General features: G+C 38.6%; 2 protein-coding genes across 2 annotated transcripts in view; one reads left to right on the top strand and one right to left on the bottom strand.

The window, feature by feature from the left end:
* Nucleotides 1-47: 47 nt before the first annotated feature.
* LOC115947418 (uncharacterized) lies at nt 48-26,171 on the top strand. Its single transcript, XM_031054177.1, has 15 exons — nt 48-282; nt 3,435-4,402; nt 4,952-5,041; nt 6,467-6,601; nt 8,628-8,724; nt 8,973-9,035; nt 9,500-9,643; nt 10,063-10,176; nt 10,740-10,813; nt 11,080-11,190; nt 11,484-11,599; nt 12,467-12,605; nt 14,048-14,168; nt 23,174-23,286; nt 25,976-26,171. The coding sequence occupies exons 1-14, from the start codon at nt 48-50 to the stop codon at nt 23,266-23,268; spliced, it is 2,502 nt and encodes an 833-aa protein (XP_030910037.1). The 3' UTR covers nt 23,269-23,286; nt 25,976-26,171.
* TEK (TEK receptor tyrosine kinase) overlaps nt 23,066-26,514 on the bottom strand; it is a 40,368-nt gene continuing 36,919 nt past the window's right edge. The window contains exons 20-23 of the mRNA XM_031054242.2: nt 26,037-26,077; nt 24,878-24,974; nt 24,295-24,394; nt 23,066-24,194 (exon numbers count right to left, since the gene is read on the bottom strand). Of these exons, the coding sequence (XP_030910102.1) occupies nt 24,120-24,194; nt 24,295-24,394; nt 24,878-24,974; nt 26,037-26,077 (313 nt within the window). The 3' untranslated portion in view covers nt 23,066-24,119. The remainder of the gene's footprint in view (nt 24,195-24,294; nt 24,395-24,877; nt 24,975-26,036; nt 26,078-26,514) is intronic.

The raw sequence follows: 26,514 nt of genomic DNA, 5'->3' as shown, positions 1-26,514 counted from the left end.
GATCCTTCCTGCGCTGCCCCGGTGCTCGCCGGGTGCTCGAGGCGCGGATGCGGCCCGCCGGCTGCTTCGGCGTTCCGCGTCACTCCTTCAGCCGCGGCCCCGCCCAGCGGCCTCGCAGCAGCAACCCTCGCAGGAGAAATCCCCACAGGGCTGCCCAGCGCAGGGAGTCGCCCCGCGCCGCGCAGCAGCCCGGCTCCGCCGGCCGGCAGCGTGAGGATGGCGAGGCGTGCCTCACCAGGGGGAGCTGGGATCCACCCGGTCTGACGGCATGCCGCTTTCCAGGTAGTGGCGAGGTGTGGGCTGGCCTCGTTCCTGCCGTTTGGGATGGTTAAATAGAGCACTGTAGTGCCGTGTGTGAGAGCTGAAGAGTGAAATGGCGTGATAAGAGGTCATCACGGTCTTGCTCTTAGGAGACTGTGAAAAGTAATTAATTAAACCTCCCAACTTGACCAACAGCAGTGTGGATACTAGCATTAGGTTATAAACTTGGGTTTGGGGTTGGGCTTCAGGAAGCTGGACTTGGTAGGATAATTGGTGTGTGATACTACAGGTAAAACTGGTGACTTCTTCCCTTTGCTGGGAGGAGGATGTCACTTGTCCTTCATGTGGTGTGACCCTTAGCCTTTGTATTGGAGTGAAGTTGTAATGTTGGTTGGTTTTAATCTTCATTAAGGTACTTGCTTTGCTTCCAGATTGGCAATCTGCAAAGGGCCTGCTTTGCACATCATTCTGGAATTTTCTACTGAAACTTCAATGAGGGGAGTATGCCTCTCCCATCATGCTCCATTTTCTTCTTAAGCATGATGAGTAATAACATTTGTAGCCAGCTTTCCTGATGATTGTTGTGTTCCTCTTATGGCTGAGTGTTTTCACAGGACAGTAAGCTAGATCTCATCAGCAGGAACACTGTTTTCAAACTGTTTTCAATAAAGCCAAATGGGCATGAGAGGCAAGGGCTGAGTGCTAAAATTACAGAATTTAGCAATACTAAAATACTAGCAACCTATGTTAATGGAAAAAACAACCTGATTCTGCTTTCTGATTACTTTGTAATCAGCTACCAGCAGCTACTTTGTAAGTAGTTGCTTTCTGATTACTTTGAACTGGGCTGGTCTTATTTCATAATGGTTTGATGTAGGTTACATTCATTTCTGCTAGGTAAGAGTTACTAGCTAGTAGGTAGTCCAGAGAACCAAAGAGACTCGAAGTGTCTCTTAATGTGGCTTTTAAGAAGGTACAACCGATTTTCTGCCTTCACAGCTCAGGAATGCCAAAACTTCAGTCATAGTACAGATTCCCTCTCTCTGTATTCACTCTTTCAATGAAGCAGGAACTTAATTTCCACAACATGGGAAATTGGTTTTCACAGTTCACTGTAAACGGTAATGTGGTGGTATTTTCTTTCTCAAAGAGTTCTGCCCTTGAGCACAAAGAACTGCAGCCTTGAAAAGATACTGGGATAATTCAATGGTTACTAATATTTGTGGCAGTCAGGAAGAAAAAGAAAGAAAACCACCACTGGTGTGGGATCATTCCCTTCCTGAATTCCACTTGCTGATCTTGCAGGTAGCTGTGCTGCATGATGGAACTTGTTGAAGGCTGTCCATAGGTGCTTACTTTCAAGTGACCAGCATCTGTCATTTAATGCAATTTCTTCTTTATTCTGCAAATTCTTGTAAGCTTGAGCCCCAAAGGTTCACTTAGGGTCTAGTTAGTCAAAGAAAAATCCTACAAGATGGCTTACTGCATAGTCTGAATAGTACCTCACGTGTATAAAAGGTGTGGAAGCATTACTTTTCTGAGATATATTTTTCTGGCAATAACAATTCTGATAAGACCACTGGAACAGGTTGCCCAGGGAGGTTGTGGAGTCTCCTACGTTGGAGATATTCAAGGCCCGCCTGAACAAGTTCCTGTGTGATGTACTCTAGTTTCCCTGCTCTTGCAGGGGCATTGGACTAGATGATCTTTCGAGGTCCCTTCCAACCCTTGGGGTTCTGTGATAGTGGCTCAGAGTATTTCTTTGAGGTAGTAAGATGTACTGGTTTTGTCTGGGATGGAGTGAGTTTTCTTTGCAACTCTGTATGGTGCTAAGGTCCCAGACAGTGTTCACAACACACCCATGTTTGTTATTGCTGAAGAGTGTTTGCACAGCTTCAAGAGCTTCTCTGTTTCTCATGGTGCCTTTCCAGCAAGTAGGCCAGAGGTGGGTGAGAAGTTGGTAAGGGTCACATCCAAGAAAGCTGACCCAGGTTAACCAAAGGGATAGTCCAAACCATATGATGTTGTGTGTGGCAATAATACCTGGGGAAAGAGGAAGAAGAGACATTTGAAGTAATAGTTAGGCATGATGAAGCCCTGCTTTCCTGGAAGTGGCTAAACACCTGGAATGGGTGTTGTTCCCAGCCAATGGGAACTAGTGCATTAATTCCTCACTTTGCTTTGCTTGTGTGCACACCTTTGCTTTACCTAGTAAACTGTCTTGATACCAACCCACAAGTTTTCTCACTTTACCCTTCTGATTCTCTCTGCCATCCCACTGGGTGAGAGCAGCTGCATGGGCTGCAGCTGCCAGGCAGGGTTAACCCAGAGCAACAGGGTAGTGAGGCTTTGTGATACTGCCCCGTGTTAGTGTATTGTTATCGTGTTAATGTCAAAACTACCTATTTTGAGTAACCTGCAAAGGATCCCATTCACTAACAAAATGTGACTTTCTAGTATTTCCCTGAAGTGTTTTGTCATTACTGATACAATCACTGTTGAAATCAAATGGTGACTTGTTTTTAAATGACAGTGTAAATAACATTTTTGTTAAAATACACAATTGATACTAGCAGTTCTCATGGATGACAGGGTCTCTTAAAGTCATAAAATTCTGGGAGAGCAGTAACCACTGCATTTTGTGATTTGCCAGAATATCTGTTTGAGGATGTTTGAGAAAGTATCAGGCTGAGTTTTGTTATGCACTCCACAGCCTGTAAAAGCTAAAATGATAGTGGTCAGTCACTTAAATCTGCAGCTGGAAATTCGATTTCTGAGGCTGTTCAAAGTTTTTGCAAAATTGTGAATATGCCTGACTTGAAATATTGCTGGGTATTTGGGACACAGACTTGTAATCTTGTGCGTGATTAATAAAATAGTTTATTTCTTTTTTCCTCAGCTGAAATCTGTAGATTGCTGTTTAGGATGACTTAATTTAAGGTCATAGCTATGTCTTTCCTCAAAGAGAGGCAGATGATTTACAGAAACTCAAAATGATTAAATTAGCAGTTGGTTCAGTCAAGAATCAAGTCAAGGAACAGAAGGAGTTCTCACAATACAGTATTCCTGATTAAATGATTAGAAACAATTTAACCCTTGAAAAGTATCTTACAGAAAAACACTTTTTCCTAAGGAAACGATTGTTTAATATAATCTTCAAAATTATTTTGCAGGTCTCCCTTCTGAAGCAAATGAGGATGAAAATGCTAAACAGCAGTTTAACCCAACCATTCCACCATGTGGAAATAGGGGTGGGAACTCAAAGATGCCTCCATTTAAGAGTGGATGTGCAATTACAAAGATGCCAAGAAACTCTTTCCCAGTGAAACCTGAATTTGAGCTTTCAGACTCTGATAATGTAAGTGAACTTGTCATTGATCTGCCATCAGAAGTTCCTAATAAAAAGCCAAGAATAAGAAAGAACTGTAGAAATGCTAACAGGGACAAAGAACTGGCTGCTGTAACATGTGCAGGAAAATTACATGATGATATCATAGCAGACATTCTTTGGAATAGAGAAGATAAATCTGAGGAAATTACTTTGCAGAAAACCAGCAAAAGTTTAAATAAGCTTGGAAAACTAGGCAATGTTTCTCCAAAAGCAAGCAAAATTTGTTTGCCTGATGTAAACACTGGTATATTGAAGAGTCTGGGGGAAAGACATGCCCTTACTTACAGTGAGGACAAATATATGTCTTCAGCTGCTTCTACTGAGGCAAGCATGGAGAAGGGAATTCTGAAGCAAGGAAATACAAAAACGAATATATTGGTCAAAGTATTTCAGGAGAGTACTACTAATGAAGTCTGTGTGAAGAGCAGAAGAGTAAGAGAGTCTCCCTTGTGTACTGGTCACTCATCAAAAGACGGAACTGCAATTGGAAGACCTTATGAGGAAATTATAAATACAGAGAAAGAACAGAGTATAGAAGAAAGTGGGGGTAATGATAGTGAAAAAGATGCATACCCTTGTTCAACTTATTACTTAAATAAGAAAGAAATTGGGCTGGGTTCATCCACCGAGGAAGCAGAAGCCAGTGGGGAGGACACAGGGCTCTCCGAGCCAGATGATCCTTTAGAGGAGTGTCGAAGAATTTTTGACGAGTTTGAAAGAGAAGCACAAAAGAAGGACCATAATAAGCAGGTATAATTTTTTTTCTTTCAGTGGCTGGGTTGTTTTGTTTTGGTTTTTTTTTCTGAGCTTATTAGGGCAGGATGTGATATCTAGTCAAGTTCAAGTACTCTTTCCAAAAATGTGTGTTAGTAATGGCTAAATATTTGAAACTTCATGACCAGTAGACAGAATCATAAGAAACACTTAATGATTCTCTAGTTTAACAATGGGTGATCTCTGCTTCCTGAAGTAGAAAATTGCTCTGAATAGTTCCCTGCTAAATGGGTTTCTGTTTCTGTTACTTTTGCTGTAATAAGCAAAGCTTTAGAGGCAGTTAACTATTCAGTAGTCTCCTGTTATTATTAACAAATGTAGCTACACTGAGTACCACTGCCTCAGGTTCAAAGTATTGTGTTCTGAATGTAAAATAACTGTCTAATGTTGATGGAATTGTAATTTTTCCTGGTGAGTTTTTGACTGTATATCCGGAAACATCAGAGTGAATCGGTCATGAGAATATTGCTGAAGTTTGCAGCTTCATAAGATTTGGTCTAAATAGTCTATTCTTGTTTTTAATAGGCCCACGGAAGAAATGAAGCTCTCAGTTTGTTAGAAAACAAAGTAAATGTTCCTGGGCAAAAGAGAATTGCACACATGGCAAAATTTGATGTGAGTTATGATTTTGTAGTAAACTGAGGATCAGCATAAAATGTGCTGAACTTGAGGTTGGCAGGGTTTTGTAATCTAATTGAAAAACTATTCTGAAATTAGAGCAAATGTCTCATCAACTCTTCTGGTAAAAGCTGTACCAAGTAGTACTTGGAGCTGGTTCCAGATGCAGGTAAACAAGCTGCTGACAAGAGCAGCTAACACTAATGGGAGGTGAAAAGTCAGTTTGGAGTGGAGGTATCTACCATGAAATTTCAGATACAGCACTTGTGTGGCCTTCACTTTTTCTGTTTTTACAGTGCTTTAGGTGGCAATGTTGATAGAGGGTATAATTCTTTAAGCCCACCTCCACCACCCCTAAGCTGTTTCAGCTTAGCATTTTCCTTTCAGGAGCAGCATGCTCAATCTGATAGCAAAATTCCATTTTAAGAAGCAGTGTGTTAACTTTGGAACTACTTGAATATTAACTCTGGGTTTGTGTATGTGCATATTAGGTATCTAACAAAAATAAAATGGTGCTTTTCAAAGCATCTCCTTGGCAGCAGCATCATGCAGGACTTCAGCCAGCAAGCTTCTGTTCTCCAGTATGTACCTGGTTTCCTAAATAGAATACTCTGTGCCCCAATAACAATGAGGCTAAGTTGTGACAGTGGTTCTGCGTTTGTTCCCTGTACGGAAAGCTCTCCGTCTCCTTGGTAGCAGCACACACTTAAATGCTGCTCTTAAAAGATCTTTCTTAGCAAAGAAATGTGATATAGACATATGACTTAAATTACTATGTTTGGTACACAGTGCATTTTTGTAACTTTTTGGACTTTTTTGGGTGTGACAGTACTATAATTAGCCTAATGTAAGGCAGATTGTTGAGTGTGATTTTCTGTGATAAATTTTGTGTTACTTTAAAATAAGCAAAATGTGATATACAAAGATTTTACATTGCATTATCTTACAAAGGCTATAGATTCCTAAAAATAATTCTTTTTTTTTTCCCCAGTCATATTTATTGGGTTTTTTGTTCATGCTCTGAGTGAAGTACTGTCTGAAATAAAGACCAGATGGAGAACATGACTCCAGTCATAACTGAACTACTAGTTCTTGCTGAAAAAAAATGAACTTTCTCTAAGGAAAAAAAAGAAATTAAATAGTTTTAATATCTGCTATAACCTTGAGGAGAAGACTGATTTGTTTAGTTCAAGTAGGGAAAATCTCTATAGTTACTATTTCTGATGGTAGTTCTCGGCTCCCTGTATTGTGCAACTCTAGTTTTCTGAATAGCTATTCAGCAGTGTTTGATTTTTACTTAGGGTTTTTCCTCTGAGGATGGACAAAAAATATGGCTGAATTAATTTTACTTTTGGGGGTTATTTCCTACATATTGACCACACTACCATAAGATTTGGGTTTTTTTGTTTGTTTTTTTTTGAGGTTTTTAATTGGAAAAGGCCTTCTGTTCCTGAATCAAGATGCAAAGTACCACAAGAGACAAGACAGCGATATTTCACTTGCTTTCTTACAGAATGTGTCAAAACATGTAGCACAGTGAATGAGGCTGTTAACAAGGTTTGTTATGGTTTATAGTTCTTCCTATACAAATCTTCAACTGAATTAAGTCAACAGTTTTATCTTGCACAATGTGTTGGTGGGGTTCTTTTTATTTGGTTAATTTTTTTAAAGTAAAATATTTCAGTAAGCAGAAGTTAAAATGTACTCAGTCTTACACTTGACACTGTTATCAGTCACTTTCCTCTAAGCAAAAGTATTTGTCTTTACCGCTGTTAATTAGCTTTTAATAAGACATGCCATTTTGGTATTAAAAAAGAAAAACTTCTGCTACTGCAACATAAAAATCTTGTAAATAGTGAAAGCTTCCCGGAATGTAATAATGGATTTGAGATTTATTCAGAACAGAAGGAAAACATGGGTGAACCATTTTGAGCCTTTGATCTTGTCTTTTCTGTTTACACCACACCAAGTACTACTCCCAGCAGATATTGCCTGACATGCACAAATTTCCCAAGCTTAACATTTAGGTGATCTAAATTTCTTGCAAGCTGAAAGTCAAAAGAATTTATGGAGGTGTGCTGATAAGACTCTGTGAGTGTTTTTAATTATACTTTGAATGGAAGCTTGGAAAACATCACATGATACTACTCTGCTGTTACTGTGTTCTCTGTATTATGTAGCACATCTTGGTATGCCTGATTTTCATTCTCACAAGGTAATGTTTCTTTTACCTTCCCTTTAACTTCATAGAATTATAGAATGGTTTGAGTTGGCAGGACCCCTTAAGACCACTTATTCCAGCAACTCTGCCGTGGGCAGGGACACCTTCCCTACACCATGTTGCCCAAGCCCTGGCTGGTCTGGCCTTGAACACTTCCAGGGTTGGGGGAGCCACAACTTCTCTGGGCAGTCTGTGTCAGTGACTTGCCACCCTCACCCTCACAGTGAAGAATTTCCTCCTGTGATAATTTCCAGATTCATCTGTTTTCCCCTTTTCTTTGCTTAGAGGTTGTAACTTGTGAATTGTACATGCTGTGGTGACTGTTAGAAGGCACTGTTTATGCCTGAAATAAGCTTCACTTTTTGTTACCAGGTAATGTTAACAGTAAAATAAAACCAAGGAAGAAGATTTTTTTTTTCTTCGCCAGAGGATTAATGCATGTACTCCTTATTTTGAGCATGCTTGTTCCTCACTAAAAGGTGCTGGGCCTTCCTCTCATTTCTGTTGCTTACAGTTTTGCAGAAGAAAATTAAGGAGAGCTTTCTTGACCTAAAAATAATGCCACCTTTGATGCAGTATTAGAAAAAGCTGTCTTTAGCCAGGGAATATTTACCAGTAGGGGTGGTTACCCTAAGAGTGCTCAAATCCTCCTAGGGATTAGATTTAAATTCTGAGTTGAAGCACTGATTTTCCCCCACAGATCTTTGCTTTATAGGTGCTGAATTTGTCTTCTTAACTGCCACATGCGCAGAAAACTTGTTCCAATAGTTCATTACCCTGGCTGTGAAAAAATATGGGTTTTCTTTCTAACCTGAATCTTGGTAGCTTTAGCTTTCACCCAATGGATCATACATTTTTTACGTCTGCTAGACAGAATTCTGCAATCAGATCCTTTATTTTCTTTTTTCTTTTGCTACGACTGTATTTATAGACCAAAAGGTTCACCTCGTCAATCCCTGTGATAAATTAATTAGATTCCAATAATGGTCTCATAATTGAATTATATAGATTTAAGACTTTCTCTTGTACTCCTACTTAAAATACTTCTGATATATGCAGTGATAGCACTCAGCATCTTCGCTACATCAAACAGAGCTCTAATATTCACGTGGGTTTGTAAAATACTCTGTAGATCCTATTTGGTAACAATGCCTTTCATCGTAGTGTCTTCCTTTCTGAGCAGGACTTTAAATCTATCTGACTTTGTGTCTCCTGTTGCACTTCAGATTTAGGACACTATTTGCATGTGTAACTATCTCTAGGTTAGCAGTCTTAGATTTTAATGGCAGTGCTTTTTGTAGAACATAGAGTGCTCACTAAATGTCTATTTTTTAATTTTTATTTTTTTTATTTTTAATGTAGGCCCTAATGGAAGAACAATCTATTTATGATCGCTTTGGCAATAAAAAGATGTACCTGAATCTTGCGGTGAAGACTCTCAAAAAGCTAAGAGATCTTGGTAGTTTTCCATTCAATTAATTTTTTTTTTCGATGGGCTCTAAGTGTAGAAATTAGAACAGCAGACAAATGTCTGTAAAGCATTATTTAGTTCAACTTCACTAAAAATATTTCTGTATCTTTAAATGCTTTTATAGAAATATATCACTGAAATAAATTGGTGGCTTGATTTATAAATATTTGCTTAGGATATTAGCAAGAAATCTGAAATTGAGAAGAAATACTAAAGACATGATTTCCTGTGTTCAGGGCAATCTAATAACAGCCGGTCTTCCAGTGGTACTGGATCCCTACAGTCAGAGGAAGAAAAAGGTAAAGAAAGGGGAAGTAAAATGTCAGTTCTCCACTGCAGCCTATAAATGGGCTTATTTCAGCATGAAAATATTGTTCTGGTTTTGGTCAAACTTTATCTATTTGCCACTTCAAGGATTTCGTACACAATTCCCTGTTTATAACTGAAAACTCTTTCCTAGGGGGAAAATGTTGGAACTTTTGGGAAGACAGTGTTTTTTAGTACTGCATATCTAGCCTTTCTGGGATAGCTAATGAATCATCATGCCTATATAGTGTCTACTTTGAATAATGCTTCACCTCTAGTCATCTCTAATTGCTCTGAGTTACAAGCATATATATTTTGTGTGTAAACTATAGTGGACAACTTGTAATTTTGCTTTTATTTTGGAAGTACTAGTGTGTTTAAGTGCTAGTTGTTTTAATATTGCTTAAACTTTATGTTTTTATGTTTTGGTGTTTGGTTGGTTTGGGTTGTTTTTTAGCACTTACAGGTGGTGCTCTATATGAACTCTTAAAAAAGTATCTTCTGACTAATGAACAGTTGAACGAATGTAACTTCCCTCGACAGCATCCTGGAAAAAATGGTAGTGCTATTCTTACTGGTGTAAAAAATGCTGGATGTAATGGTAAGTGCCTAGTAGACTGCAACAAAATTAAATTTCAATCAGTTGTTCATAGGACAGTAAAATACATGGGTATAAAATTATACATTATGCCCGTGTTCCATATTTAGTGCCTAGACTGCACATGAATTCACATATTTTCAAAGCTAAACCATGAGTCTTCACATGTCTTTTTTTTAATTTTTTTTTTCCAACATAGTAATTAAACTTGTAGGTAAACTTGAATTTCTTGTTGTGCTATAGAGGAACTTTTTCTTGATACATGGTTAATCTTGAGAGGCTTCTTGTATATTGATATTCTGTTTTCTCACTTACTGTTCATGAAACTTCTTTTATACTTCAGCATTTTTTTAGCTTCATGGCAAGCCACCTAGGAAATACACTCTGCTTATTAGTTTTTTGTTTGTTGGAGTGTTTTTTAGCTTTCAAAAGGGTCTGCTGTAGGTGTGGTGAAACATATGCTGTTACTTCTTCGGGAACACATAAACGTAAAGAGGAATGCAACTATCATTCTGGTGGAGTATTGAAACAAAGAGGTAGGTGTCCTTGCCATTCAGTCTTTACGGAAGCTGTTTAATGTTATGACATCTCCTGTCAAAGCTGAACAAGATCACAGTAGGAAATTTTTTTCCCCACAAGCTTCAGCTGAGGTACATTCTGACATTCTGGGAATGTGTCTAGTTAGTAAAGCCTGTTTTCTCCGAATATGCTGTAACGTTAGGAAAGCTGATATCAATAAAACTGCGTGGGGAAAAAGGTGGCCTTGCACTGACTTCTAAGAGAACCTTGTCATATTTTTTGAGACACTTTAAATACTCAGAATCTGTATTAAATATGCCACTCACAGAGAACCTTCTAGAACATAGTGCAACTTTCTCTTTCTTATTTATTGGTATTTCTTTTTTACGAAAACCTTATATTGGGAGGGAACAATGCAGAGTCTGTCATCTTGGCATAGGTAGCACTTGCTGTTTTCCACAGTGCTGTTTCAGGAGAAAATGGAAAGGAAACTTGAGAGACCGAGTGAGGATACTGATTTGTTTTTTCCACTGCTTGTTGCTGCTACTACTGCTCAACTCCCAACTTTTCTTTCTGTCAGTACCCGGTGGTGTGGAAAAACGTTATAGCTGTTGTGAGAGAGTAGTTGGGTCTCCTGGATGTCAGATTGCAAAGGTAGGAATAACATTCTAAGAAGATTTACATAAAGCAGTATCTCACTGTCTGCTCCTTTGATTTTATAGAAAGGTATGGCTCAGTGTTAATAACTTGGTACAAGCTTTTTAGGTTTACTTATTAGTGTTCACTATATTATGTGCCAAATGCTGACAAGAAGTATTACATATACGCTCCTGAGTCTCTTAGAGAAACAAATGTTCTGGCAATTTGTGTAAGATATGTCTAGTAAACTTGCACTTAATATACCAATGGAAACTTTGCAGCTTCATGTTCATGATGGGAGAAGGGAGAAATTGGAAGGCTTCATGAAGACATTAATTAAATCACCACCTCTTGATGGAACCCATGATGTATACGCTCTGAACTGCGAGATGGTATGCGCAACCTAAAAGCTTTGGGTCAGCCTATAGAAAATTATATTGCTGTTTTATAAAGCAATTTCCTAGTTGTTGTAGTTTGGCACTGAAGTCTCCTAGGCCTGCAGAACTCTAACTAGACCTTTCAGTGTGACTAGTCATCCTACAAGACTGACCTTCAGTGTTTAGTATTCAGTGGGCAAAATTATTTGGATCTGTTGACTTGTTCATAAAGCACAACAGGCTACCAGCTTGCATAATATAAGGAAACATTGCTGTGTAAATGCTCATTAAATGTACTTTTTCCTTAGTGTTACACAACCCATGGCTTGGAACTAACTAGAGTCACAGTGGTTGATCCTAAACTACAGGTTGTGTATGATGTATTTGTTAAACCAGATGGTAAAGTTGTGGACTGCGATAGAAGGTATGCTACTTACTCTATAATACTTCAGGATTAGACTTAATAAATGGGCAGCTAACTATATGAGAAGAAACATGCTTCTCTCAAATGTCTGTTTCTAGTAACATAACCAAAGACCTTCAATCACCAATGAGGCTTTTGTTGTTACAGGCTCAATTAAGAGTGATTTTTGTCTTTGCCTAGTTCTACTTTTTTTTTTTCTTTTCACATTGAAAGACCTTTTTTCCAATTCTGACCAAAAAAAAAAAAGTTAAATGTCTCAGAACTTGCTCAATTTTTTAAGGTGACAGAAGTAAATGCAAATTTCATTTGTGTTTTTTCATAAAAAAAGCAATAGTCATAAGCCATGCACTGAAGTCATCAGAGTGTACAGCATAAGATTTCTCTGTATTTTGTGTAGATCTCGTGTATTTGTTCTTCCTATTAGGTTTTGTCATTGAGACCTGAAAGACACCCTTTTGATTCCTGTTAGTTCTCTGAAGTCCTGCAACAGCTCAGTGAAGAAACACAGGTTTTGAGCCTCACTGTAAAGAAATTTGGAGGAGAATCTATGTATTGGTGTTGAAATAGGAACACATTATTTGCTTGCTTAGAGCCCTGTCTTTCGGTCCATGCTTAAACATGTTTAGTCACTTGTAGTGGTAGAGCTAAGTTAATATCATTTACCTTAGTTTATCTTATACTATGTAGGTGAAAAGGAAGAGAAAGAAAAAATGTTTCACATTGACTTCAACACCATGTGATTTATGTTTAGTTTTTTTTAAAACTGGCCAGAGTTAACTTTAGATCCTGGGGAAATGACCACTGCAAACCTAGTTATAGGTATTTCTTAGTATTTCTATCAATGAAACTCTTTAAATCTTTTTTTAGACTCTCTGGAGTAAAAGAGAATGATCTGAAAAATACCACGACAACTCTTCGGGCTGTACAGGCAGTACTGCTAAACCTGTTCAGTGTGGATACAATTTTAATTGGACACAACTTGGAAAATGACTTTTTTGTTCTCAAGGTAAAGTAGCCAGTTTCGATGCCAGTTTTAGGAGGTGACTAGTTGTTTTTACTGTGTTCTAATTTAAAAAATAAAAATGTTGAATTTCAGCAGATCAATGGGTATGAAAAAAAGAATTAAATGTACTTGATAAATGATAGCTATATGAAAAGTATTTCGTATCAGGAAGAGATGTCTATACAAAATACACTATGATGAAGATATTCACATTTTGGCTTCCTACTTTGCTGTTTTATGCTTCTAATTATGGAACCATACATCACTATTGAATAATATTGTCTTTATTTCTGGGTTCACAGAAACCTAGATTTGTATTTTTCTGATCTTTCTGAACTCATGACACCCAGTGCATGAAAGGCAGTGACAATTCAAGTAACACTAAGGTATTCTCTTAGAATTGCTGTAAACAATTATGTTGCCTGTCAAGTAGTTACCTTAGGTGCCAGAAATATGTGGATTATGCTATTAAATATCAAAGGAAGCAATATTCCATGAGAAACATAGCCGTGTGCTCAGGAAGGCTCTTGTGGTGAGGCACTGGAACAGGTTGCCCAAAAAAGTGGTAAATGCTCCATCCCTGGCAGTGCTCAAGACCAGGCTGGACAGAGCCTTGGGAGACATGGTCTACTTTGAGGTGTCCCTGCCCATGGCAGGGAGATTGGAACTAGATGATCTTAAGGTCCTTTCCAAACCTAACTATTCTGTGATTCTAAGGATGTGACCAACACTAAGCCAAGTTTTTTCCTGTGGTGCTCAGTGCCAGGGCCTAAGGCAGCAGGCACAGACTCAAATACAGGAGGTTCCCTCTGAACATCAGGAAGCAGTTTTTCACTATGAGAGTGACCAAGCACTGACACAGGTTATCCAGAGAGGTTGTGGAGTCGTCTCTTTTGGAGATGCCTGAAAGCCATCTGGACATGTTGCTGGGCAGCAGGCTCTTGGACGTCCTGCTTGAGAGGCGGTTTGGACAAGATGGCTTCCAGAGGTCCCTTCCAACTTCAACCATTCTGTGATATTACTAATGAAGGAATTAGACTTTAGCCTTAGTAGGCTTCCCTGCTACTGACATCTAAAGGCCGATGCAAGTGAGATTTTGCAGTATGGTAGTGGCACTCTAAAACCAGAATGAATCATGTTCACTGTACATATACAGTGCATATATAACTGGTGAATAAATGTCAATGCATTGTAAAGAAATCACTACAAAGGATTAATTTTCCACAGCTTTTTGCTCCACAGTTTGCCATTCTCTAATAGAAAGTGGCACACAGGACAGATGATGTTGCATTTGGGGCTCAAGGGTTAGTTTGGGCATATTATTGAGAAAGGAAAGTACTTTAGATACTAGATAGGATTTTATCCTTTTTTAAATAAATAAATAAAGGATGTGCAAGACTGTAACTGGATGTGTAATCATTACTGTGACCTGTGCTCTTTTTCAGCTAATTCATGACATGGTAGTGGACACATCAGTAGTGTTTCCTCATCCACTAGGCTTGCCTCACAAAAGAACACTTGGAAGTCTGACAGCTGATTACCTCAAGAGAATTCATCAAGATGATGGTAAGAACTTGGGTTCTTATTAAGCAATCAATATATTGCCTCATGAAATGGGAGGCAGGAATTATCCAGAAAACTGAAAAGATAATACACTGGCTGTCATTTAAGGCTTTTTCTTGGATATCTTTAGTTCAATTGTGTAGCAAAAGCAGAGGATATACCTGAATGGTATGGTGTGATTTAACCCTGGATGGCAACTGAGTAGTATAAAACCTCTCACTCATTCTTGTCAAAGGCTTATACAAAAATATTCCAGTTTCTTTCACTTGCAAAGGGACATGATTATAATTCTGAAAGTAGCGTGATGAGTCTATGTCAGGATTCACTTGCTTATTGAGACTGATACAGGAGCTCTTCAGCTTGGATTTTCAGTAGTAAAATTAAAGCAAATTTATTTGCTGCACTCAAGAAAAATCAATAGACCTGTTTTCCAGCATACATATAATACTTATGAAGCATTGCATTTGACAAATATATTTTACATTAGCCATGCCATTCTAAAGGATTTTTTAATCTGATTTTAGATACTCAATTTGTTCAAATAAACTGGCAGATTCATGTTTGCTTTTATCAGTGAAGCCTTCCAGATAAAAAATAATATTCTATTCTGCTAACATACCTTCACTGCCCAGGGAATATATAAATGGTCACACTGAGCAAAACTTGGTGGCATTTGATACCCAGTGGAGTAGCTGGATCTGCCTGTCAAAGCATATATCCCTTGACTTCCTTTGCTCTTGCAGGCTGATGCACACCTCTCTGGTGAGGGTAAGAAGAATGTCAAAAGCTATTTCTACAGATTATAAGATGGCTATCTCAAATAGTAAAAATTTTGCCTTTAGCAGACTTTTCTGCTTATGTTTGGATTTAATCATTCTTTGTTGATCACCACTGAGCTAAAATCCAAACTTTAACTATAGAGCTATGTAGCTGCCATGTCTAGGAAAAAAAAACCCAAACCTGAAAAGTCCTGACTCATGACTTCCACCCCCTCTGTTTTTATCAGTTTGTGCTGCTGCTTTGTGCTGGTTGTCATGGGTTCAGCCGTGGCAGTCATTTTTCTCCTTCTTGTAGCTGGTGCAGTGCTGTGTTTTGACTTCTGGGCTGGGAACAGTTGCTGATAGCAAGTATGTTTTGGGGGTGTTTTTGTTCAAGGCTTTTTCTGAGCACATGCTCCAGCCAGGTGGAGGACAGGAGGCCGGGAGGAAGGAAAGACAGGACACCTGACCCAGGCTAGCCAATGAGGTATTCCATACCATAGCACGTGATGCCCAGGATGCATACTGGGAGAGACCATAGCACGTGATGCCCAGGATGCATACTGGGAGAGAGAGAGCAGGAGGGGTGGAGCTCTGGAGGAAAATGGAGGAGGGAGCACGTGGTGCTCGGCCAGGCAGGGTGGAGTGAGTTATGGGTCGGTGGCTGGTGGGGTGTTGTATTCTTTTCGCTTGTTATTGGCTGTATCATTATGATTGTGTTATGCCTTAGCTATTAAACCGCTCTTATCTCAATCCGTGGGGGCTACATTCTTTGGATTTTCCTCCCTAACTCTCCGGGAGTTGGGGGACTTGGTTTAAACCACGACATTGGTTTGTATTAGTTTTGTATTAGATGTTAAAAATTTCAAGTCTGGATTTGTATTCTTTGTAAACTAGGGATTATTAGAAAGAAACACCCTTTGCTGTCAGAAAGCAGTAGGTCTCTGGTGATTTAGCTTGCTTTGACTGCACTGCTTTAAGCCAGAAGATACCTGAATTGCAATGACATGTCTAAATGTCTGAAAAACTCTGTTTCTGAGTCTAGACTCCTGCATGTGAAGAATTAACTCAAATCACTGGCATTTCAGTTTTACCAGAGAAAGCTAGAAGCTTGTATTTTTGAGTCATCTCTTGTTGTAATAGCATTTAAGTCCTCTGCTTCTCTGGGGAATGAAACACCTCAGTTAAATCTAAGAATTATTTATTATTTTATTATTTATTATTAACTTACTATTTTGAGGTTTTCTCCCCTGCCCGAAGTGGTTATGGAATTGGTAGATGTGGAGTCTGCAGTAATTCAGTGCTGTAGTGCAAAGAAGCAGTACCTTTTTCTTTTTGAGCCACTAGCTCAGAAACATAAAACGAGGAGGGGATTGTGCCACCTTCAAATGAAAATGCTGATCTCTATAGAATCATATAATAGTTAGGGTTGGAAAAGATCTTAAAATCATCTAATTCCAACCCCCCTATCATGGTCAGGGATGTCTCACACTAGACTGTGTGGCCCAAGGCTATGTACAACCAGGCCTTGAATGTTGCCGAAGATGGAGCATCTGTATGCTGTCATTTCTTCCACAGCTATTCTGGTTTCTGAATAACCAGATGCTATCCCAAACCTGTTTATCTCATACCTTCAGTACCTTTATTAAAACTTTTATTTTCTAAATGGTGAGTAAAATTGAAACCGTACAGGATTTAGATTTGCCTTCATCAGTTCGTATAGGCATTGAGGTATGCATTCAAACTAGTCCATGTGAAAATTTGACACTGTCAGACTTTTGCTTATGAAGATGATGGCTGAATATAGTAGGTCTGTTCTCCACCTATCCTGAAGTTGCAGGGAAATCTCAACATGTAGCTTTGGCTTTCAGCAGGGAATGCTCGGAACTTTCAGTAGTTAATTGCCATTAACCTGGCAGCCAGCCTTGTATTGTTTTAATTTTAGAGAGGGTATTCTGATGCCTATAGTAAGTGCCAACTAATGAGAGGATTGTATGCATTTCTTGTTCAGATGAGTACCACATTTTTTCCCCAGCCAGAATTCATTAAAACCTTTATACTGTAATTCCTGTTATTACAGTAACTAAGTTATGGGAATTCCATAAAATGCATAAACTTGTAAGTTAACTTTATTAAATGGCTGTTTTAAGGATATATCATTTAAATCCTTTATTCTGTTCAGATTTTGTGGTGGATTTCAGTAGATCAGAACAAGTAGGTTGTCTTTTAACTAAGGCAGAAATTTACCATCTAGTTGCAAAATCAGCTTATCACATGTTAATCTTTCAACTTCTGATTTGAAAGTACATGACTTGGGAAAGCTGGTTTTCCAAAGGCAGCAGTGTTGGACACTGGAATTTACTCTGGGTAGTAACTCTAGGCTGGTAATCCAGGCCCCTTTGGATATTGGAGCTGGAGGATGTGGTGATAAACTGAACATTGCTGAACAATACTTAATTGCTAGAAGCATGTGATTATACCTTGAATCCTGGTAGCAGGAAGTTGCACCAAAACCTGTCAAATACCAAGGATTGTCTTAGCATGTTCAACAACTGTTCACCTTAAGAGGCAAAGCTACCATTCTTCTATAAATAAGTAAATAATCTAGCACAAAATAATCTTTTTGTTGTTGTTGTTCTTTTCTAGTTGGTTATAATTCCAGTGAAAATGCAATGGCTTGTATGGAACTAATCCTTTGGAAGGTCAGAGAGGATAATAGAATGAGAAAACAGTGATTATTGTGGCTCTGGAGGAACAAGATGTGGGTGGAAAAAAGTCAACCTCAGCTTGGCTCGCTGCTCTGTAATGTTTCAATACCAATTATTTTTCTGATGTAAAGAAGTGAAAATCTAATGGAGAAACCTGACTGTACTTCTGATGCTTAAGGTTTGCAGGAAGGCAAAAACACTAATGCAAAAAACACGTGCAAGGAAGATGAGTAAGAGAGTAAATTCTGGTGTTAAACAGGTCTTTGTTTTTTTGGGTTTTTTTTTTGTCAGAAGTAATTCTGTAATCGTCCTCACAACTCTGTGTAGCTGAAAACTATAATTTTCAGTAAGTGAAAGTACTTTTATTTCAAGTTGTGGATATAACTTTTTGATTTCACCTTGTTCCGCCTCTGAAATAAAACTCAAGTTTCTGCAGTGTGATTAAAGTTTGAGATTGTATCCTTTTCCCCATTCACTTTCTGCTTCTCTCTACCTCTCCATCTGTTTTTGGAGAGAAAGAAAACAAACTTAGTCATGTTTAATATACTAATAGACACAAAAAGGTGTAAAAGTAGAAATGTGACCTTTTCTGGGGCAGAATCAGCTTGTCACTTTAAGTTAAGCCTCGATTAAGCTTTTCAACTGTAAAAGCAGCAAGTTTCGCTGACTTACAAAGGTTCCCAGAAAGTTTCAAGAAGAAAATACTTTCACTGGACTATACTTTGAGATATAATCACCTGTCTCCTGCATAAGGTAGGAGTCAGCATCTGCTACCTTCAGAGAGAAGGATTTTAAAGTCTGTTGCCACTTATCTTTCTATGAAGGAAATATAAGAATTGACCACATTTTTTGTATAACACTAGCTCTCAGCTGAAGTTATACTTGCACTGATTAGCCAAAAAAAGCTGAAAGTGGTAAGTGAAAAACAGTCCTGACTGAGGACTGTGTATGAGTAACTCAGTAATGTAAAAATCTGAGTTCTCGGATGTACCCTGAAGAATTATGCTGCATGACGAAATCTGTGTTGAAGGTTAAAAATCACTTGAGCTGCTTCTTGAGCATGAAAGAACCTGGGCCCATGTCCTGTTCTGTGAGATACTGATAGGCAATGGCTGTTAGAATACTTCTTCCTGTATTAACAGAACAGTCCTCCATATGGGCCCTGCTACAGCTTTGAGAAGGGGCTTTGACATGTTCTTTACAAACTTGCTTTCTTTACTTATGATCCTCCCAGGTTTGAATGTAGGTCCTTTTAGTGACAATTGCCTTTATTTTGCTTAGAGTAAAACTAAGAAAACGTACAAATATCTACTCTGTAGGACCTGTTCTGCAGGGAAACCTATGGTGTTCATCCAGGACATTGTTAGCAGGGATCAAACTGGTACCTCTGAGGCCCTCTAAGGAACCTGAAACATCTGACTTTTCTTCTTGGTAACTTCTTGAAGTTACTGAATTATGGAATTATTAAAACCAAATACATATAATACCTTGCACAGTAAGTAAAATAATTTTAGATACTTTTTTGCAACTGTGTCAAAATAAACAGTATTTTGATGCTGAAAGTAATGAAATTTCAGCAAAACTGAAACCTGGTGTTAACATAAGAGCAGTTAATAATTGGAACAGTGACTTAGCTCTGTCATATTGCTGTCATCTCTCTGCTGGGCGCCATAAGCATACTTTTGCCCACATACATCAATGATATAATGTTCTAGTTTGGGTTGGGATAGAATCATAGAATGGACCTTAAATCTCATCTAGTTCCAACCCAACCTTCCACTAGACCATGTTGCCCAAGCCCCGTCCAACCTGGCCTTGAACTTTTCCAGGGATGGAGCAGCCACAACTTCTCTGGGCAACCTGAGCCAGTGCCTCACCACCCTCACAGGGAAGATTTCTTTGGTGCAGCGCTGAGTCTTGGTTGCAGTTTGAGAACAATGGTGATAGCTGTTGCTCAGTAGCACCCTGATCAGGGACAATTCAATCTCATGCTCTGTCAGTGAGGGAGGGCACAAGAAGCCAGCAGGAAGCAGACAGGACACCTGATCCAAACTAGCCAAAGAGGTATTCCATACCACAGCACATCATGCCCAGTATATAAACTGGGGAGAGTCACCTGGAAGGGCTAGATCACTGCTTGGGTCAGGCTGGGTATCAGTTGGCAAGTGGTGAGCAATTGTATTGTGCAGCACTGCTGTTTTATTTCTGGGGGTTTGTTTTGCTTTGGTTTTTCCCTTAGTTCTATACTTCTGTCCTTGTTATGTCCTTTAGTATTATATTGTACTTTATTTGAATTATTCAATTGTTATTATCTCAACCAATGGGTTTTCCTGTTTTGTTTTTTCCCTGATTATGCTTTCCGTCACACCAAGCAGGATGTGGTGGTGAGTGGCTCCATGGTACTTACTTGCCAGGAGCTGGAAATTTAGCTTATGGTTTTGAGATGTGAGAGACTGTTGTGATCTGATTGGACCTCCACTGTTTAGAGGGACTTCCTAAAAGTGTTAGCTTCTATGGTGAGAATGCCACCACCTGTGTCATGTGGTGCTATTAAGTGAATATGTGAAAGAGCTCTGAAGTATTATAAGGAAACATCACACTAGGTTTACTTGATTGAGGGCTTTGAAGCACAGATTGGAACAATTTGTTTTGTTTTGTTTCAACTGTTCTGTAATCAACATTTCCCTGTGTCAAACTAGTTGCCTTACACATGGGGATGGTTGTATGTGACTTGGGGAAATGCAAAATTGTGTGTTGGGAGCAGGGAATGTAGTATATCCTCACAGGGAGGGAATTGGTAGTAAGGGGGAACACTTGTGTTTGACCACGGCTGAGCTATGTCTGCGTAATTTAACTGCTCATTCTCTTTAGCTGGGTCTCTGTTTACATTCTGCATTTTCCTTCCCCCGTCTTGCAAAGTTCACAGGACTGCAGTATAGCTGGGGTTGGAAGGCACCTGGGGAGATCATCTGGTCTATTTGTCTGTAGTGGCCAGTCAGTTTTTGAATATCTCTGAAGGTGGAGACTCTGCGAAACCTCTTCCGTTGCTTGACCATCCTTACTGGAACTTCCTAGATTTCTGTTTATGCTCACTGCTTCTCATCTTGCCACTGGGTGCTGTTGAGAAGAGGTTACTTTCATCTGCCTTACTTCCTCCCACCAGGTACTTACATGTTTTGATGAGATATATGTAATAGTTAACAATTTGTATTTTGGTTTCAGAAATGCCTGACCATTATATTTTAGGTAGTGGAGAGGGCCTGTGTTTGACCTTGAAGTTGTGTCAGACAAAATCTATCCACAGAGAAGTAAGAATTAAATATTCCCATTATTTAACACCAGTTGTGTGTATACTTTTCCATTACTGAAGAGTGGGAGAATTGCAGCCATTAAATGGATCATCTGAATTTAGACACCACAAAGGGTAGTCATACCTTACTTTTCAGCTATTCTAATGAGGATAAAGGTGCTTATTTGGAGTTTTTGTTAACTCTGCCCTCACAGTGTCACCTAGTCAACCCTGCATTACATTAGCCAGTGATGTCTGTTCTCAGATCCTTTCTTAGCTTTCCTGTCAAGCACATTGTGTTCTTTTGTAGCTCTTGAGATCTAGACATATTAAGGAGTTTAAGTTTTGTCTGCACTCAGACTGTTGAACAATCAGAGCTGTTGTGCTAAATGGAAGTTGAGAATGGTGAGGGAAAAGGCTTAGGAGAAGTTGTATCGAGGCCTTCTGCCTTTCTCTTCTGCCTTTCTCTTCTTTCTCTCTCTGTTTTCTCTGATCACATGACTGATCATTTCTTTTCAAACTGTAGATAACAGTTCATCATAAGCAGTTACCTGTTGTTCTGTGTCACATGCTCCTCAAAACATGGCCAGCTCCACTTATCTGAAATTATTCTTTTCTTTCCTAAACCAAAACTTGTACTGAGTATGAGCTTGGTAGCTGAGAGAATATGGGAAAACTGATGCTGCAATACTGAAAGACAACATGGGGAATAGCTGATGATAACTCTGAAGTCATGCCTAGATATCAGCAGATGTAAATAGAGGTGTATGAAGAATGTTAGGACACTGAGTGTTTGAAATAATGGAAAACTGTTGGCACTGGTAGCCTTATGCTATTCACAGCACAGAAACAAATAGAACACACTTGGGAAGGAGGTGATTTGGGAATTAATGTAATGTGCTGTGAAAGGCAGAACATAAAAACCTGCTAATGGTTAAGCTGAAGACTTTTGTGTTCTACCTACTGCCATAAATCAGGCTTTCCAGCCCTGGAAAACATGCAGTAAAATCTAGCTACTGAACCTGGGACACCTAGCGCACATTGCAAGTATAGAACCAACTAGTCTACCTGAGACTTTGACAGAGCTAGTTAGTATTTCTAATACCTATAGTTCTCTGATGTATAGACTGAATAGATACATCTAAAGTTGTGTATTTGAGTTATTGTGTTTTTTTGTGTATTTTCAAAATAGCAGTTTTTTTTTTAAAAATCTTTTCAGCTGTTTAGAAATCTAATGTGTGCCACAATGTTAGATGAAATATGAAGAACATTTATAAGAATACTTAAATGCCCTTCAGCTAAATTTACAGTATGATTTGAGCACATAAATGCAGACAATACTAAGATTTGTTGGGTAAAAGAATGACACTGATTCTTTCCTTATGTGGCGTTTTGGTCCAGGTAGAAGTTTGCCACAGAAGAAGGGATTCACATCAAGTAGCAGAATAGTCAGTTATGTCTGCTTGTTAGGAATGTGTGAGACAATGAGCTGTTTTGGACACGTGAAAAATTCTGCACAGAAAGCAGAGCAGTTCTAACAGAAGTTGGTAGCTAGCTTTGCTGATCTGCCTAGAGAGGTCTGCTCCTATTCACCTCACCGACATGTAGGAACCTGCTTGGACTGCAAAATGCAATGCCCGTGCTTCAGAAGAGGCTGTCTGAGTGGCTTTTTCCTAAAAAATATGGTGGAATTTCTTTCTCTTTTCCATTTTAGAGATGTTTCTTGCTCCAGTGAATCTGTGTGCTCTCTGTAAAATTCTGGTTTACATCTGCCACCTGTTCTTACAGTGCAAGTTCTGCTTAGCTCAGGACCACACGAGTGATCTCAGCGCCCTCTTTTGTTGACTTAGTGCCTTTTAATAAGGCTCTTGGTGCTTCTATTTGAGTCAGCCTGGCATATTCCAGTAATGTTACTTTATAGTAACATTATATTTCTGCTGTTATATCTCTGCCTTGCAACCAAGGTTATACTCACAGAGTATTAGAAGGGGAAGCCTTCTTTTCTTACTCTCTCTAGCATCTTCCTCCAAGTCTTGGGGGAGGTGACCTGATCCGCCAAAACAGGAAGTCCCTGTGGTCTGGTGGTCGGTTATGAGCTCGTAAGTTATGGGGTGGGGTATGGGGGGAACATATGTGCAAAGCATGAGGTTAGCTGGTAAGTGAAGTTTTAATAGGGTAAGTCTACAGGATTCCACATGGCTGACTTGATACCAGAATCTCAGGCCAATCCTAATTCTATTTTTCTGTCCTAAGGACTAGAAGACCTTTCTGACAGGCCAAACATCATTGTTTTGAAGCACTTCAGTACAGTATTTTTAAGAGGCTATACCAGAATACAGCCTGCATAAGTGATAAAATAAGCAAAGGTAAGCAAGCCCTGCTTGTACGTAGTAGATAGTAATTTATAATTATGCAGTGAAATTATTAAATACAAATTGAATAAGCCCCATGTATAACCAGGCTAATTGTAAAAAAGTGTTTTACAATACATAGTAAGTTTCTCAGTTCTATGTTTCATGATAATTGCTGTATGACTGCCCCCAATAGCATTAAACACTTCAAAATATATGCTTATTTTGCATCCAGGCAAACACTGACTGTTAAACTGGACAATGAAAGAACCACAGCATGCCTTCTATCTTACAAGTGTCAATAGAATTTCACAGCAGATTATTTCCACTAGCTCACTCCTACATTCAAAGAGGAGTCTTAATAATTAATTATCCTTGATGAGCATACTGGATTGACATCTGCTTGCAATTCCCATTGTTGCGTTGAGCTTAGCATTTTTGTTTGAATCACAATGAGATGTCTACAAAATACTGCAGTAATATCCCCATTTACTATCAGTAGCTCTTCAAAAGTATCAAAAATATCTAAGATGGCAATACCTAATGTATTAGAATATGTATGTATACACTATATCTACAGACTAGGAAAAAAAAGAAAACCCTGCATATGAAATGGCATATTTCACGACTTGATTCTATTCCTACTCTGAACAGTATATACACTCCTGCAGCCTGTGGAGGCAGAGGTTACTGTGTGATATACACATACATATCTGTAGTGAAACAGTATCACTGTATTATATACAGTTAGAGCTATACACAGTTCTACACAGCACATCACATTTTGGGCTCCAGCAGACTGAGTTTTGGGTTTTTTCAATATGTCATGGATGAAGATTTCTTCTGTCTTAAGCAGCTTCTTCAGCGGAGCAATCAATGCCTGCGTAAGTAAACTTCTCGTATAGGGTAGTGTTCACATAGGTCTGGGAAGGAAATAGAAAGAGTGTGATGCAATGTGTGCTACCTCAAGAATCACCAACTATATTGAAATTATTCACGGCCTATGTCTTTTCTAGGGATTACCTTCCTTTCTTCTAACATCCTGTTCAGTGACACCAGTATCTGAGCAAATGATGGTCTTTCATATGGTTTCTCTCTCCAGCACTGTCTCATTAAGTCATACCTTTAAAAGTCAAACACCAACATTTGATAGTTTAGATACATAGACAAAAGCTACAAATTCATGTTTATTGGAAGATGATGCACATTCCATTTTTCAAAAGAAAATAGACTCATATATAGCTGGAATTACATTTTGCACAGCTGGTTACTGTCTGAATAGAATTTTCTTTTTCTCTGGAATAATCAGAAAGCTCTCTTGGTGCTGAAGACTGGACAGACATGTAAAGAACAGGATATCTGTCAGGAGCAGAGAGCTTGGGAAAGGGTCCATGGCAAATGATAGTGAGTGGTAGTTATAAAAGGACTTACATAATTATTTCCACTTATGCACCCCTTTAAAAATGCTTTTTAGAAAAATGTAGTTTCTGTTTTTCTGGAAAAAATGTTTGGTTTATTAGGTTCTTGTAGAAATCATATATTTCCTATAGCAGATCCTGTGTTACTCTGTTTTGTTGGTTTTTTTTGTGGTGAGGCAGTTACTTACACTTCATCATCACAGTTGAGAGGCTTTTCCAGTCTGTACCCTTGAGGCAGTTTTTCATAGAGTTCTGCACATGTCATTCCACAATATGGTGTTCCTCCTAAAGGAGAGTTTAGTAATTGTCATGAACACAAGGGGTTTTTAATTAAAAACAGTTTAATTTCTTAGCAGAAATGAAAACAAAAATGACTGACACCCAATCCCAGGAAATGTTTTGCAGCTGCATTTTTGTTGTTTATGTTTCCATTCTGCTTAATGCATGGAACAAAATAAAAGTAAATATAAATTTTTATCATCTGTGGGACTGGCCTATATTTCTCTACAAGCCTGAGGGCCTGCATCTGCTTGTATTTGAACTAGCTTTGCAATACTCTTGATGGTAATAGGCAAATCTTTCCTTCATTAGCATGGTATTAACAAGATCTGGTAAGGACTCATGGAGCTATTACTGTCAAGCTGGTTTTGCCAGCTTTTTGCAGATATTTGGTTGCTTAAGACTCGTGATTTTCCGCACTGCAGCGTGTTAGTTCCTATCCATATCTAGCACAAACTGTTTAGTAAGTAAAGCTAGGAAGAAATTAGAAAGCAAGAGTTCACAATGTACACCTCAGCCTATGTGTCTCTTGGCAGCAGACCATGGGGCACATTCCAGGGCAAAACATAAAGGCTATATAACAGTAACTTTGAATAGTTTGAGGCTGTTCATCAGTATCATGATGAATACAGGTGTGTGCAGAAAGGAGCTGTGAAGATTAACATTCAAAAATATTGTAGGAGATGTTTGCTCCTCCACCACCAAGAAGCCATTGAAATAGAAGTCTTGATTTAAAACTTAGGAAGGCTAAGGAAAAGCCAGCCATCAAATTCAAAACATATTGGAGGCATATATGCCATGTGACAAGCTATATTTTATATTTAGATACAACCTAGGTTTTGAAGTGGAAACATGGTTAATATGGTTTTCTCATTTAGAATGTTACCTGAATGGCAAATGTGATAATTGCATATCCAAGCACACTGAAGCTAGAGAAAATTTAGCAGAATGAAACAGAAAAAAAATCAGTTGCAAAGCAGTTTTGATTTTTTTTTTTTTTTTTACAGACTGAGAACCTGGCTTGGCTAAGGCTAGATTATTTCTGTAGTATAAAATTTAGATACTCACCTAAACTAACAATTTCCCATAAAAGGACACCGTATGACCATCTGCAACAGAGGGATATTATGGAGTGCACCAAGCATACAACAAGATTTTATATTTTTAAATGGTAGATAATTTTGTAAGTATACAGAGAACACAGAGGAGTGCTATTCATTCTGTTATATTTTTTTAATTAAATTTTGTATAATGAATCAGCCAGCAGGAGAAAGATCTTTAGCAAAATTAATTCACAGTGAATCCATCAACCACAGCCCTTTACTAGGCTGTGATCTCTCAGCAAATACTGCTACTACAAAATTGCTTTGCCAAAAAGCACTTCCAATTTCCTGATGAAAATATTGAGTTCCTCTGGGTCTGCCAAGGAGAGAGATTTCAGATGAGAAATATAGCTAAAGTAGTGGCTCAAATGCAGCTTCCTTGTGAACAGAGCTTGTTCAGACACTAATGGTTGAATAAAATTCACTTTTTTTGTGGGCTTTAC

This window comes from Melopsittacus undulatus, chromosome Z, assembly GCF_012275295.1.
Source record: "Melopsittacus undulatus isolate bMelUnd1 chromosome Z, bMelUnd1.mat.Z, whole genome shotgun sequence".
NCBI lineage: Eukaryota > Metazoa > Chordata > Aves > Psittaciformes > Psittaculidae > Melopsittacus > Melopsittacus undulatus.
Note: the sequence above shows the minus strand (reverse complement) of the source record. Positions and strands in the feature narration are given on the sequence as shown.